General features: G+C 41.1%; 1 protein-coding gene across 2 annotated transcripts in view; it reads left to right on the forward strand.

The window, feature by feature from the left end:
* The first annotated feature begins 585 nt into the window (after positions 1-585).
* The window catches only part of UBR1 (ubiquitin protein ligase E3 component n-recognin 1), a 59472-nt gene continuing 43250 nt past the window's right edge, over positions 586-16807 (forward strand). The window contains exons 1-8 of one of the 2 annotated variants that reach the window (XM_083432755.1): positions 586-834; positions 7433-7689; positions 9511-9589; positions 13559-13669; positions 13976-14106; positions 14734-14875; positions 16147-16209; positions 16503-16626. In XM_083432755.1, the coding sequence (XP_083288881.1) occupies positions 751-834; positions 7433-7689; positions 9511-9589; positions 13559-13669; positions 13976-14106; positions 14734-14875; positions 16147-16209; positions 16503-16626 (991 nt within the window). In that variant the 5' untranslated portion in view covers positions 586-750. The remainder of the gene's footprint in view (positions 835-7432; positions 7690-9510; positions 9590-13558; positions 13670-13975; positions 14107-14733; positions 14876-16146; positions 16210-16502; positions 16627-16807) is intronic. The other variant, XM_083432756.1, reaches the window with a different exon arrangement.

Genomic DNA, 16807 nt, shown 5'->3' on the forward strand with positions numbered 1-16807 from the left:
TATATGCTATATGGTAATTTATGGACCTAATAAGTATCTAGTATATGTGCTGCTGAAGTGAGCACTTCAGATAATAGGTATCTAAAGCCATTTGCATGCAACAAAATATGTATTTTATCAAAGTAGTTGTTGAACTGAAATACAATTAATAGGTTTATTTTCCTTTAAAATTTTTGGGGCCCCCAAGAGAGTGGGGCCCTAAGCTATACAGTAGCTTGTTTAGCTTCTACGTAAATCCGGCACTGCCCCCTACCCCAATAAAATATTTGAGGGGGTCGCCCGCCCCCAAGTGAATGGTGCGAGTGCGCCGCGTCTTGCGATTAATTATGGAGAAGGGGCTTTATGTGGGGCCCCCCATATTTTATTCAAGTTGTCTCCTTTGCCTCCAAATATGTGCGTGCCGGAGGGAAGCTTATGCAGGTCGTAGAAAAGCTCCCCCTAATGAAACACAGAGCTAAAAAGCGCCACTTCCTCGCGCTCTGCATCTCCCGCCCGCTTAACCAGCCGTGGCTGCACCGGCGCCCTCCTCTCCCGGCAGTGGAGGAGCGTTCTCCTGAGCATGCGTGAGCGATCTCCCGCGCATGCTCAGTGTCGGCCAGGACCAAATTCGCCTCGGTTTCCAGCGCTGGGCGTCGGGTCAAGTTTTTTGGGCGAATCTCCCCCTCCGCCGCTCCTCCCCCCTCCCCCCCGCAGCTGGTTTCCGGTGGGGCCGCGGCGGGGCTCGGCTTGGAGATTGGCAGGTCTCTTAAGATGGCGGACGCAAGCGACGGAGCCGGAGGGATGGCTGGAGCGGGAGGCGCTGCCCCCGCTGCGAAACCCTCGGAGTTGGCCAGGGTGAGATGCCGCCGCCGCCGCGTGGGCTTGGCAGCCCTGTGGGCTGGGCGCTGGGAGCCTCCCCGTCAGCTTGTGCCGTAGGAAGGGGGGAGTCTGTTCCCCGCGGGTAACAACGCCCCACGTCGCCCGCATTCACGGGGCTGCCGGCTGCTTGCTTGCATGTCTGGAAGGGGCTCTTCTCCAGAAGTGCTCGGGGTCTGGCTCCTGCCAATCCCCAATTGCCCGCTGCTCTGCAAACGGTTAATCTCTGCCCCTCTGTCAGGTGTTGGAAGTGGGCACCTGCACGGTGTGCCACACAGCATGCATGCTCCCGTTTAAATGACCGGCAAGAATTAGGACCTTTGCTTCGCGATCCTTATGGTGTCTAAAACAGGCGACTTGCTATGAGCCGCAGCTGTTGTCTTAAATGTGAGCGTCCTCTTAGCTGCGAAAAGGCAGGGCACTACCAGTTAAAATGAGGATTTTAATCTAGGGCAGTGGTTGTGATCAGACAGAAGATTTTGTTATTGTAAAGTTGGAGAGAGGAAAGGAAGAGGGCTGAGTCCAAAGATCTTACCTTCTTCCTCCTAATTGTGGTTGGGCTTAGTGGATTGTTTTGTTTTTTTCTTTTTAGGCCACAATAACACCAAGAAAAGATTAATTCACATCAAACTCACTGGGTCTGATATGACATAGTTCTTTTAAATATGTTTATGATCGTGTGTGTTTATTTACAAATGGCTCCTGTGCTGTGACCAGCAATGCCATTCCCCCCTCCACCAGTTCTCTAGTTAATGTTTTAGTAAGGCACCTAACCCTTTCCAAATATATTAATTTAATCTCATAAACACATTCAAGGTGTAATAAACAAATGCAATGCTCAGACTGTTCTTTTTTTTTTTTAGTTAATTTTGGTTTTATTCTGTCTACTGTCATTCTAAAAGTTCAGCAGTTTAATACATGTTGAAGCTGATGCTATTGACACGTAAACAGGCAAAATACATAGACAACCCAAGGACTTGCTGCTTAACAGTATGAAATAACAGTTCAAGGAAATAGTGGGTTTTCAGGAAGTGCATATGCTGTTCTGAGTAAAAGGAACAGCGTAGCCAGAATTTATATGTCGTGTTCCTAGGCAAGACATTCTTGGAAATAGTGTGAAACAAATTTGACAGAATTTTTCATTAAATGATTTCTTCATGGAAAGGAGTTAATGTGTAAAAGCCAGAAATAGAAAAAGAAAGTGGACTGATAATAACCAAATGTGCAGAATGATAGGCAGACCTAAATATGCAGAAAGAGAAGTGAAATGATAGCATGAGGAAACTGGAAAGTGTAAAATAGGAGGACTGGAAGCCTGAAGTGAAAAGGAATAGAGAAATAAGCAGAAGGTACCTAAAATGGATCATTATTATTTGAGGTATAGTGCATATACTTCTTGTTTAGCATTGACTTTTCATTTTCAAAATTGGTTTCAGTTTCTATTTAAACAAAACAAGCTGCATTCCAGTTCCAGCCATTTCTTTCTCTTTTGAGCTGTCTGAACTTCCAGAGCAACTAAACTTAGTGAATACCATGTCAAAATGTTTTCCTCTTTATCAACAGGAAAGGTGGCAGTATCATAACCTAATTTATTGGCATAAAGGGAGATGGGTTGCAGGCAGCCAGGGACATGTGTTGTCCAACTTACCATGTCAAATAAGAAGAGCACACACACATATATTCTGTTTATTTCTTTAAAGTGCATGTGAGCGGGAGATGATTGGACACGGATTCATGTATTTTTGAAGGGCACTGTAACTTTATCAATGGACTATCATTATGTATCAGATATGGGAAAGGAAAACATCAATAGAAAGACACTCAAAGTGGTCTGGGGTGATATTAATTATTTGAATCCATTCCAGTCTGGGTTAAGGCCTGTGTTTAGAATAGAAACGGCCTTGGTTGCCTTGGCAGATGTCTTATGCTGGAGAATGGATATGGGAAGTGCAAGCTGATTGGTTCTCTTGTTGCGTTGAGCTCAGGCAGCTCTGAGTTAGCGTAGCTCTGCTCCTTCTGGAGGACTCATCCTGGCAGATGATGCTGGAGACTTCTATACCTATGGCTCAGAAGGTACCTCAAAGTATCCTCTTGTACCCTGCATTATTTACATACATGCAAAATTTTGGTTTTATGCCGCCTTTCCATAGTTCAAACCATGCTCAAGGCATGAGATTGCTAAAAGAATACTGGTTGGGTTGCATGCAGTGTCATCAGTACGCAGAAGGCATGCATGTCTAATCCACGCTTCCCTCTATCCTGATGAGCCTATGGACTTATTGAACTGGTATTTGAAGAAAGTTTTAGGGTACATGAGAAGAACAAGCTGAAGCTTAATTCAGACAAGATGTGGGCTGCTCTGGATAAGGAAATGGATTGATCCAGATGGGGTTATGCAACCAGCTCTGAACTATCCCTGAAGGACAAAATTCACAACTAGGGACTTTCTTCTTATTTAAATAATTCTGAATAATTATAATTCACAACAGCTGCGAATAAATAAACATTCCCCAGGGGGCTTACAACAAAGTATCAAAACAGAATATACCATAATAATTAAAACCCAACAATGTATAATTATTGTTCCATTTAGAGACTGCATAAAGCAGTTTACAGTCCAGATTTAAAACAGTTTTAAAACCTGGGTGAATTAAAAGGTCTTCATCTGGTGCTGAAAAAAACCACAAAGAAGTTTCCAGATAAGCTTGTCTAGTGAGGGTTCTCCTGGACTTGGCATTGTAGATGGAACCACATCTTGCAGTGATGGTGACAGTGGCTAGGAGTTCAGATTGCCAGTTTAGGCTTGTGTGCAACCATATCTAGAGAGGATGGACACAGTCCTGGCTTCTCATGTGGTAGTGATGGTCAATACTGTAATTCACTCCGGGGGGGGGGGGGGCTGCCTGTAAAATCCAGAAACCTTTGTAGTATTATTGGTATGAATTTGATGCTAAAGTGGTATTAAGTATTTTAGCTGGTTTTGATAGTTTTATGCTTCTCTGGTATTGCTATTTATACTCCTACAGTTATTTTATTGTTGTGGGATTTTATCTTGTTGCCTATGTGTATTGTGGTTTTGGTTTTTATGGAAGCTACTTTGTGAGAGGACTTAAAAAAACAACAACTGTTTTATTGGTTTTCCATAGTGGAACAGTAAACAGAAATAAAACAAAACTTGGAGTACAGTTTGCCAATATGTCAGTTTCAGTTGGTAAAATTAAGGTATATATGATGCTATTTTAAGGTTAAATTAAGCTTCTCCATAACAATACGGGTGCCACAGGCGGTTGTAGTAGCAGTACTGCCTTGTTAATGTAATCTGTAAACAATGACTACGTACTGAAGAACTTATCCTTCTTACATTGTCCATTTATCACATTGTCCATTTATCACTCTGCCACGCTGAGGCAAGCATTCAGAAAGTGCTGTTTTCCACCTGACAGCTTTTCCATTCTGACAGCAGCTATTGGCTAGGAAACCAAAGCCCAAGAAGTAATCTCATAATTGATATTGCCCTCTGATATCAGTTTATGATAAATTATAATAGAAATTTCAGAAAAGACATTTTGCCAAAATTATTGTGCAGTCCTACAACATACAGATCTGGGATCCCAAAGCATCACACACCCTTCAGCATTTTGGGGATTGATTATGGGTGATTTGAAAAAGTTTGGGTGGGGTCCAATGCCAATTAAGTATAGTTTTCAGGTGAGAGGACCTTTGTCCTAAAAGATGGCCAACCTCCTCTAACTTTAATTAACTAATTAATCCCATGTGAAGAACAATTCTGTAATATGCAGTGGCAAGAGAGATGTTGGAACCACTAATGACCCTTACAGAGCATCTTAACCATGTCTACTTAATTAAATGGGATTTACTCCCAGGTAAGTAGGTTTAGGATTGCAGCCTTACTAATAATCTTGAAACATGGGTCTGAAGAACAGCAGATTCTGCAATTTATAGCAGCTTTATTTTTTATGTGCTATACTAGGAATCTAGTGTTGGAAATAATAACAAGTTAAATGTGAAATTAAAATGAACTGTCTTAATAAAATGTTTCCTGTATTGATAGGATATTGAAATAAGAAGTACTAATGCCTTAAATTGCTTTAGTTTTTCAAAGAAAGACTAGTATGGGGACAGTGGTAAGAGATCAGTTCAAACTTTATTTTGTCTGTAGCATCTTATTTGGTAAGGAGGACTTTCAATGCATCTGCAAATATGTAGTATGACTTTGTTTTGCATTTCCTCATGGGATTTAAAAAGGATCGTGTGGACTTGCACAATATTTAAATAAAGTACTAGCGTGTTCATTGACTTTGTTTTGAATTTCCTCATGGGATTTAGCATGTTAATATTGATTCTGCTGAAGGCACATTATAAGAGTATAGTTATTTTTAAAATACAGAAGTTAATAAGGAAGATACTTATTGTCTTTACTGATGCAAATCTTGAGTAAAATTGAAGGGGTTCAGAGAAACTACATTGAAATTAGACTTTTTCAATGTTTCTACTTTGCATTTCCACATAATTCAATATCAGAAGCTTTTGTAAGAAGCAGAGAACATGTATCTAAATGAAGAGGGGAGGACTTTGCCCTGTCTTTGCTAGTGAGCTTTTCAGTGAGCTTTTAAAATAAAAAATATTACAAGGTGTAACTCGTGTAATTTATTTTCTTGCTGATTTTGGAATTGTGTCCTCTTCCCTTTTTCAAGTACTGATTGTACTGTGCAGTGTGCCAGATAATTCAGTGAAGATGGCAGGGTGTTAATCAGAGATGACTTTATGAGCTAGGATTCATTATAGGCTATTATTTAGCTATTAGGAAAAGGTGCTTCCTTTTCATTTTGGCCTTTGATGTTCCACACATGACTAATATGCCTGCAGGTGGCCTAGCAACTTTTGTTGACTAATTTTCAAGACTATTTTAAACCCTAAAAAACCAAGGGCAGACTATCGAACAAAATGCGTTTGTCCAATGATGAGCCTTTTGTTTGAAATCTGATGTGGAGGCCTTGCTCCCAAGTGTTCACTCCAGTATGTTAGCCTGGAATCATTATGAGATGTGAGGTAGAATAGTGCAGTGGACTTAGACTGGGAAGAGCCAGATTTAAATCTTTGCTCAGCCACAAAGCCAACTGGGTAACTTTGGGATGGTCAGTCTCCCTCTCAACCCAACCTTACAAGGTGGGTAAAATGGGAATAGAACCACCATATGGACAGGATAAAAAAATATCAGCAAGCAGTACTTAAAATTGTAATTTGTTGGCTGTTTTAAATGATGTAATTATTATTGTTTTACTGCTGTAACATAGTACTTCAAATGTTAACCTCTTTATGAAAGAAAAGTTGTATAAAATATATAAAAACAAATACAAACACTGTGGATTTCCACATGTGATCTCTGGGCTTGATGGAAGTTCTGTGGAACAGGAAATATATAGCACCTTTCCCTTGATAGCAGGTCATGAGAACGTAAGTGTTCTCCTGGATCACATCAGCGGTTTATTTACTCTAACCCACTCTCAGATGCCTCAGATATACTTAACAACCAAGCATGAACAAAATATTATTTCCTTATTGTTTGCCTTCAGCACTTGGTATTCAGAGTGGCTGAGTGGGGAATTGAACCCTTGTCTACCCTGACCCAGTCTGGCACACTATACCATCCTTGCTATGGTGATGTATATATATAAACCAATACTTTATCTGTTGTTCTTGTCTTTTAACAACTGATATATTGGGATCAGCCGTATTCTTTTGACTGTGTTGTAACCAGCTCTGGCACCTTCTGGTGAAGTGTGGGTGAGAAATGCATCATCATCGTTATTGTCATCATCATAATCAGAAACTATTCGTTGGTGCCTTTGGGGAAAATGTTGGTTGAATGGCACATGGGACTATGTTTGTAAATCAGGTATACATGCTGGCATCTAATTTTATTAACTTTTTGTAGCCACAAATGTGGCTTAAGCTAACATTTCTGCAATGGTAGAGCACGAGACTCTTAATCTCAGGGTTGTGGGTTTTGTTGGGAAATGGGGTTGGACTAGATGACCCTATGATTTACAAGTGGAGCATTTTCCCACTTGTTATATTGCATGCCAGTTGTAATCCTGTTATGAACAGTTATAGCCCGCTATTAGGAAAGAGTGGTTATGCTGATGAAGTTGATTGTAATGGGAGAAATGCTTCTAGAGTATTGTATCATGTGAGTCATCCCTCTTGTAGCTTCTCCTGATGCTTCATAGCTATAAAAATCCAAGGGTGGGGGAAGAAAAGGAGGAGCTGAGGACAGCTAACTCATGCCTGTAGCTCCTGAAGGCTTTTGGAAATGGCAGCTTCAGAGCTTTTGTCCAGGACTGAAAAATGGAAACATATCTCGCCAGTTCTTAAGCATCTTCATTGATTAGCGGCCTCTTTCCAAGTACAGTTCAAAGCAGTTGTTTTTCTCTTTAAAGTCCTGTATAGCTTAGCTTGAGATCACGATACATGAAAGAATGCCTGTTCATGTGCTCCGATTATCCAGCCCCCCCCCCCCGGCCAATGTCTAAGTATACTTTTGTGTTTCTTGCAGTGGTGGGACGAGAAGCTTGACTTTCATACTGCCTTTCTTCAGCATCTGGCAAAAGTTGTTCCGGACATTTATTTTGATGAAATGGATCCCTTGCCAGAGAAGGAGGAAGAAATAGCTCAGATGACCATACTTTACCCTCTGGAGTGGTATCTGTTCGGTGAAGATCCAGATATCTGTCTAGAGAAGCTACGGCAGAGTGGCACTCCTCAGCTCTGTGGAAAGGTGTTCAAAGGTGGAGAGACAACATATTCATGCAGGTGAATAATTACACTCTTGCTCTGCAGTATTTCCTACTGTTATGTGACACAGCAACATGCAGATTGCAAAATAGATTTGGTGCATCACGTATTTCTAACACGTTTGCACTTTCTGAGGATACTAGTACAAGGTGATAGTCATATAAGGGCAAGCGATAACAGGGATAGGGGAAGAGGGGAGTCTTGCAACTTAAAATAAAAGGGAAAACAATGGTAAAAGCAGATGAACTTCCATTTAAAAGACATGGGCACAGCAGCTGGGCCTGGGACATGGGGAGTTGAGAAAACCCTTGTTACTTACCGTATTTTGCGCACCATAGGACGCACCGGCCCATAGGACGCACCTAGTTTTTTTTTGGGGGGGGGGAATAAAGAAAAAATATTTTATTTCTCCCCCCCCCCCAGGTGCAGGGCTGGAAGAACCAGGTCCGGGAACAGCGGGAAGGCGTGCTCCGCCTCCCCGCTGTCCCCCGAGCTTGTGGGGCTGGCGATGGGGAGAAGTGCGCTGAGCCTGGGACTGGAGGCAGCTCTGCGCAGCCACTGGGAGCCGGGCGGGACTTCGCGCCTCACTCCCAATGGCCGCGCAGAGCTGCGCTGAGCCCGGGACTGCAGGCAGCTCTGCGCAGCCAGCGGGAGCCGGGCGGGACTTCGCGCCCCGCTCCCGATGGCCACGCAGAGCTGCGCTGAGCCCGGGACTGGAGGCAGCTCTGCGCGGCCATTGGAACCGGTCTCCCGAGGGTTGCGCAGAGCTTCCTGAAGCCTGCATTCGCCCCATAGGACGCACACACATTTCCCCTTCATTTTTGGAGGGGGAAAAGTGTGTCCTATAGGGCGAAAAATACGGTACATCTAGTCCCCCAGCTCCCAATCTTGTTTCTGTGTGAGGTGTAGCACTGCAGCTGTCTGTTGCTGTTGTAATGCATTTGTAGGTGGGGCTGCCCTTGAAGACAACCTGGAAACTTCAGTTAGCGCAGAATGTGGCTGCCAGATTTTTAACTAGTGTAACTAGGCTAAATCACATTATATTTATTTTGCAAAAACTGCATTGATTACCTACTTGCTTCTAAGCCCTATTCAGGATACTGGTATTTAACTCTAAGGCTGGAGGTTCAACTACCTGAAGGAGTGCCTCTCTTTATATCAACCTACTGGAGTCTTAAGATCTTCAGTTAAGGCTTTTCTCTGTGTACTCTTGCTAGGGGAAGTACATTATATAACAAAAAGGGAGAGAGCCTACTCTGTGCTGCTCTGAGTTTGCAGTACTCTCCCTATAGAGGCATGGCTAGCACTGACTTCACGATTTTTAGGCACTAGGTCAAACCTTTATGCATTTTAAGTTGCAGTTTGTGTAGTTCATGTTGGTTAGTCTGCTATGTTGTTTTAACTGCTTCTAAATAGTTTGTATACCACCTGGTATCTGTGAGCATGAAGGGTCTAAATATTTTTTAAATAATAAATATTTTTACAATAACTTGACCACTGTTATAACATGGTGACTCAGTTTCGATAGAGAACTGAACCGTAGTTCAGGTGCATGGAGACAAGTCTTGGTGAGCCTTGGGGTTGCACATCTCCTCTTCTTCATGAACAAGAGGGTGAAAGCTTCTGCCTTTACTTCTGAACAAACTGCAGTTCTGTGTTACATAGTTGCACCTAATATTGAAGCCAAAATATTAATTTAATATTGAATTTGTAATGTTCATACTTTGACTGAAAATGAATAGAATGTCTAAAACTTTGCTACCAGCGCTGCTGGAATATGGGAGGTTTGTGGTGTTTTGGAGTGGGTGGTTATACAGTGGTTTCTTACTTTCGTTGCAGAGACTGTGCAATTGATCCAACTTGTGTACTCTGCATGGATTGTTTCCAGAACAGCATTCACAAAAACCACCGTTACAAGGTAATAAAATGTATGCTTCACAATAATTTGCTAGAGCATTTTCTTTTCTTTTGTAAACTTACTTTTATTATTTTATTAAATATATAATAAGCAAGACTATTAGATTATTTCAAGAATTCAACAAAAGGTAAAGAGACAAAAAATATAAAGAAACATATTTTTTAAAAACTTGTACAAAAGAAGCTGTGTGACAGTATTCTAAGGTAAGATGTAAACAGCGAATCAAAAACTAATCTAATCAAAAACAGCACCAGGTGAAATCAAACATAGATGGAATTTCTCATTTATGTGACTGTGTTGTTAAACAAGCTACAAAAAACCACCAGACAGCTGCAAAGTCCAATGGGTCCACTTCCCCTCTGAGAACCTGGAGTTGGTGGGTCAATTTCTCTGTTGTGGCTATAAGTAAAGCTTTTTATAACCAGTTTGTAATAGACAACATAGAAGGGTCTTTCCAGCCTTGACTCACGACTGAAGGGGCAGCTGTTAGCAAATGAGTTATCAGTATCTTGCTATGTAAATTGGGATTATCTCCCACAAACGTGGAAAGTAAGCACAACCTGGATATGTTGAATGGTCACTTTAAAATGTGAAGGTTCATTCTTATTTCACAAGTTGTGTATGTCTTTAAGAGCCAGGGCCAAGGCAAATAACGAGGCCCAGTCTTGCAGCTGTGAAACATAGCAGGTGCTGCTGAGTTGTGTTAATCAAGCTGTGTCAGCAATTGGGTATAGTATATAAGGAGCAGCACCTAGCTCTCCCATTACCCTGGGGGATGGGTCGGTGGTTGGGTCTGGTTTGTTGTTGATGTATTTAGTGTATAAGGAGTTTTTGTTTTTGTTATTAAAACCTTGTTTAAGTTATTTTTGAGTCCCTTTTTAATGCATGGTCTCCCCAGCAAGCTCTCTGCAGCGCTGCTAAACTGCAAATAGCCAACCGGATAGACCTATAGATCTTTGGTCTAGTGATGGTGCTAAGTTCAAAAACCACTGAGCCTTTCACATTGCAACTCCACCAACAAAATGGGAAGCACCCTTTTAGCACGTGGCTTAAACGTACGGGATTAAAAACCATTTCTGTATTTAATGAATTTTCCCTACCAGAGCTGAAACTGAAATGAAAGGTTTAGAGGACCACATTCTAGACTACTGTGAGGGATCTATTTCTAAGGCTACATCAGCCTCCCCATGCTAATCAAAGGTTTTTAAAGGGAGAAAATTAAAAGTCTTGAAGCCAGAGCATAAAGTGTTGAAACAAGTCCCTTCCAAGAACCCTTGGAACCCTGAGATTCAAATCTCTTCAAAGATCTGCCTCCAGTCTGTAATTCCTCGTCTTTAATAAAATGAGAGATACGTTTGATGCTCAACTAACCTACATTTTGCTCTTGCAACTTGTTGCGCAAGGCTAGTTTGTCTACTTCATTATAATGATGAAGAAAAGGCGAGGGAGTCAGTGGAGATGGAGAGGAAACCAACTTCCCTCTCCATCTACACCAGACACTCAGCATACAACTAGTTTCCCAGGTTTCGCAATAACAGCCACAATCCTGGTTGGCAAGGGAGAGCAGCCAGCCAGGAAGTTGATTCCTGGCTCTTGATGGCAATCCAGCATTTAATGTCATCAGTGGTCAACTGTGGGATCATCTGGCATAACTGCAGCACATCAAAATAAGTTTGTAGGTTGGGGAAGCCACATCCTCCTGCTCTTGACTTGGCAAATGAGAGACGTAGCAAGTTTTGCTTTATGCGCCTGCAAGATGAACATGTTGAGAGCTGATTGCCAGCCTTTAATATTTTTACTTGGAATTAAAATAAGGAGCACTTGGGAAATGAACAGGAGCCTGGGCACAGCAACCATTTTAACTTTGGCTGCCCTGCCCTGGGTCAAGAGGTTTAAATTCCTTCAGGCTCCAAGGTATTATTTAATCTGTTTAAGCATCGGTAAAAAATAAATTTAGGCAAATCATCCAAATAATCCCTTGTGCTTTCTAATAAGGTATATGCATAGTGAAATAAGGTTATGCAAAGGCAACTCAAATTCATAGATTTGTTTTCAGGCTCTGAATATGTTTTTAGTTACTAGTTTATGACTTGGGGAGAACTAGTCTAATTGCTTTCCTAAATTCCAGACTTCTAATAAACTTTGACTAGGTGTCTTAGCAGTTGAATTCTTAACATACAGACTGAGCTCTAAAGAACACTGCAACTTTTTCCACTATTGAGAAGGGGTTGGGGGCTTGTTTTTCTTGAACAGCGGGTTCCATGCCACATACCAAACCATTTTTGTGATTGAAGACTTACCAAATCAATTTGTGAGATGGCGTGGGGATTTGTTGAAAGAAAAAAGTAAAGTGATATACCCAAGCCCTTGTACACACCTGCAGTAGCTTTGTAGATCACAGCGGTTGCTCAAACTGCATTGAAGGTTTGCCTAGCTGGTGACATCTCAGTCTATGTCTACCACTGCCTCTCAATTCACCTAACCTCTGAACAAAAGGAATTTTGAGAGTTTGATGCAAATTTCAACTCCTATCTCCCCGGTTACTGCTGAATGAGTTCAGCCTGTTTTCTCTTGGTCAAAGCGTTTAGTTAGCATGAAAGTGTGGTGCATCATAAAAGTATACAGTCAAACCCAAGAAGCTTTATTGCAATTAAGGAAGGAAATAGAAGGGATACGAAAAACCCCCCGAGTAGAATACAAAAGGGGGGGATCCTTTGTATTCCTTAGATCTGCATCATCCATGATGTTTAGTAGATGGTAGTTTTTTCATAGAGAGCAGTCCCCATTTTTACTGCTGTAGGATCAGGGAGTGGGTTGATGGGAGCAGGAGAATTGTTCAGTCAAGTATGGTCATATGGAATCTAATGCAAGAGTATGGAATCTGCAGCCTCCACCTAATTTCACACTGGTGAGGAAAGCTAAAATGGAGGGAGTGGTGGAAGGAGTCATATGGGGCAAAGTTTCAGTGCTTGCACCATGGCATGTCAAACATATAGTCAGAAGAGCACCTGGGAAAATGGGATGCTGAGTTATGATTTTGGCTTCTTTCAAATAAACCGTAGTTTAAACTAAGCAGAGTTTCCTTAGGTTTCTAAAACACAAGTGAAAACTTACGATCTCTTTGTGGCCCTGCCAGAGGAGGAGAGTGAGCACCCAAGCCTGAGGCTCGTTATTGCTCTCACACATAATGCTAATACATAGTTGAGCATAGTATTCTAAAAGGGCTTTGGGTGCAAAATTTTATTTTTATTTATTTATTTAATATTTATTTGTTTAATAAAATTTATGTTTTACGGTGTAACAAAACCAACACCCCAAACCTCAAAGAGGTTTACGAAAAGGATAAAACAATACAGTTACTAGTAAAAACAGCTATTTAAAACATTCAGATAATAAATAAAATCAGTGATAAGCAAAAGACTGATGAAAATACATGGAAACATTCTACATATCTGAGTAGACTTGCCGGTTTTTAGCAGGTTTGAAATGAGTACAATGAAGAGGCCTGCCTTACATCAGTAGGCAGGGAATTCCAAATTGTGAGAATGCCACAGAGATTCATTTCTTACAAATGTGGAGCGAGTATTATGTGGCACCTGTAACAGTGCCAGTTCCACAGAATGAAGTGGTTGAGTGGGAATGTATGGGGGAAGGCGACCCCTCAGGTAAACTGATTCCAAATCATGTAGGGATTTTTGTACTACAGTGGTACCTCGGGTTACATATGCTTCAGGTTACAGACTCCCTAACCTAGAAATAATACCTCGGGTTAAGAACTTTGCCTCAGGATGAGAACAGAAAACGTGCGGTGGTGGTGCAGCAGCAGCGGGAGGCCCCATCACCTAAAGTGGTGCTTCAGGTTAAGAACAGTTTCAGGTTAAGAACGGACCTCCGGAACGAATTAAGTACGTAACCAGAGGTACCACTGTAATAGTAACACCTTGTATCTGATGGCCTTAATTGTTTCAGATGCACACTTCTACTGGAGGAGGTTTTTGTGATTGTGGAGATACAGAAGCATGGAAGACTGGACCGCTGTGTACAAATCATGAGCCTGGAGCAGCAGGAAGCAAGGAAGAGGTAACACACCTGCCTGTAATATATTGGAAAACAAATATTGTAAGCCCTCACATTTCATGATGTACTTGTTGCTGTTATCGGAGTGTATGTTAAAATGAGAGGCAGTATAAAAATATTTTTTAATAAATAAATAACCGCTCACTTATTTTCAGAGTGCTGCATTTACTATATATTTGTAAGCTTTTTAATAAATTCCCATTATTCAGATTATTGTAACAACAGTTGGAGGAAGAGTGTTCCTTATGTTCATCAGATTAATATTGCACAACATTTCTTAATTCATATTGGCGTTTCCCCCCCCTGTAGAACGTGGAATGCCAGTTGAATGAAGAGCTAATAGCGCAAGCAAGAAAAATGTTCCCTTCAGTGATAAAATATATTGTAGATATGACTGTTTGGGACGAAGAGAAGGAGTTGCCTCCAGAGCTTATAACTAGGTAAGTGATGTGCTGGAGTTGGTGGCAAGTGTTTTACTTGCCTATAAGTGGTAAAACCTTAGAAAATAAAGCAGAGTCATTCAGTTACTTAGTAAGGAAAGCCAAAAGGACTAGTCAGACTAGTGAGAAGCATGACTGCATTTGAAAACAACAATGATAAGGCACAGGAAGGTAGGAAAGTGACAGTCTGCTGGCATTATCTCTGATTATCTGCTGAATTATCTCTGATACTACCAAGGACCGTCTTGAACCATAATTCAATAATGTTAACTTTACATCGGGAGGTGAGCTCACATCGTGGATGGGAAATTAAATGAAGAACTATTAATATAGAAATAAGAGAGAAAGGTAAAAAAAATAATGAAAGAATATTTTGAAGTCAACCTCAACCAAGGGGTAGATGAGAAAGTGGTCTGGGATGCAAGTAAGACATTCCTTACTTCGGGATCAGTAGCTATTCTAATGTAAACAAGCACATTTATGTAAATCAGAGCTTAAGCAATTCCTCCAATTTGATTGCTTGTCCCTATTTTACTTAATGGCTTACATTTGTTTTGTTGCCCAATATGTATGTTGGAGTTTATTTTAGTATTCTCTTGTTAGAATGACATTTTGGTTTCCTCCCAGTAGAGAGAAGCTGGACAAATACTACTGTGTCCTTTTCAATGATGAGCATCATTCTTATGACCATGTTATCTATAGCCTACAAAGAACTCTTGGCTGTGAGCTTGGAGAAGCCCAGATATATACTGCTGCTATAGATAAAGAGGTTGGTAGTATGCACCATTCCGGTTACAACTGTACCATATTGTAGCCCAGTTGAGAGAGAGCCAATCGTACAGTTGTGGTCCATAATTTGCTTCCATTACTTAGCAAGGAAAGCCAAAATGCTTCATAAGTGGTAGGTGAGAAAACAGTAAGAGTTATCAGCTAATAAAGTCAAACCTTGGTTTTTGAACGTAATTTCTTCTTGAAGACCATTCGACTTCCGAAACATTCGACAACCGAGGCGCGGCTTCCGATTGGTTTGAAAGAGCTTCTTTCATTCAAGTGGAAGCTACATTGGACGTTTAAGTTCCGAGGAACGTTCGAAAACCGGAGCATTTACTTCCGGGTTTTCAGCGTTCAGGAACTGAAACGTTTGAAAATGGAGCCGTTCGACAACCAAGGTTTGACTGTACCCTGTGGTTGTGGGTTTGCCACATTCCTGCCACCGTGTTCTGTAACAATTGTGTTTTGGAGATAAGGGATTATTTCCACGGAAGAGAAGAGAGAGGAACAGAACGTCACCATTTCCCAACAGTATTGGCATTGCACTGCCTCTTGGTGGAGCATGACAGCATTTTCCTCTCTCCGAAGCAATATCACATGGTGTGCAATGTTGCTTGTGGCACTCCATATCGTGATCCTACTTTTCCAGGCAGTTATATTGAAAGGAGTGTCTTTTATCAAGGGAAATCTCAGCAGGAATATGTATATGTATAGCTGTGTCATCTACAACTATCTATGTGTAGATTTGGGCAATGACTCATGAGGGAAGGATTCATTGGAATGAATTGGGCCATGCAGTAACACTCTTCAGGGTTAGGGCCTGTTTTGAGAGACATGAAGCTGCCTTACACTAAGCTAAGGCATCCCATTGGTCCATCTTGCTCAGTATTGTCTGCACTGTTTAGGGACGGCTCTCTTGGGTTTAAGACAGGCGTCTTTTTCAACCTTACCTGGAAATTCCAGGAATTGAATCTGGGACCTTTGGCAAATGCTCTGACACTGAGCCCTTACCCTTCCATGGAAATTGAGCTACACACCACAACATTACAACTGGGTCAGTACAAACAATATTCTAAATGCGCCCACACCATAGGGTGCATCAGTCTAGTGAAATCTCCAAAGGTAAAGAGTTGAAACCATGCATTATCATTAGCTGCTTATGAAACAGTTGAACATCCTTAGTTCAGTCTTGCCTTTGTTTACATATTGTTATAAGATCAAGTTCTGCCATTACCTGACCTAAATATGTCACTTCTTCTAATTATTCAGGGCCGGAAGGCTGTCAAGGCAGGATCATATGCTGTTTGCCAGGAAGCAAAAGAAGAGATTAAGGTAACTTCCTGAAATGTGTCAAATATACCTAGTTAATACTGAATAATTGTTCTGTTCCTTTACAGATGCAAAGACTTCGAATCATTCTTGACCTTTTCAGGTTTTTCTTATCCTGCATCTTTTGTAACGTTTAATCAATTAAGACACTGCACTCCAACTGTTCCAGCTGTCCTCTCTTTTCCTTAGTTGGAAGTACAAATGGCATGATAGAGAAGATGACAGGAAAAAAGTAGGCAAGATCAAAGAATCAGTTAATATCCTCTAATTCTAATGTCTTTTTTTTAATCTTCTAGAAACATTCGAACAACGTTTCCCAAGGTCCCCTAAATGTTAAGGTTCTTCATGCTGATATTATGGCTCACCAGAAATTTGCTCTGCGTCTTGGTTCCTGGTTAAACAAACTTATGAGCTACTCAAGTAAGCGCCTTAAATTGCTCTGTATCATAATCAAATGCCGAAACATTGACAAGAGAATTCTTTCCTTAGCAGTATATGTAATTGCAGGACCAGTCTTTCTTAAATGTCCAAAGCTATTATTGATACTAAAAATCATTTTTCATGTGCAAACATTTTATACTAAGGATTTGCATCTTACAAA

Source organism: Podarcis tiliguerta, assembly GCF_965153285.1.
Source record: "Podarcis tiliguerta genome assembly, chromosome: 1".
Lineage (NCBI taxonomy): Eukaryota > Metazoa > Chordata > Lepidosauria > Squamata > Lacertidae > Podarcis > Podarcis tiliguerta.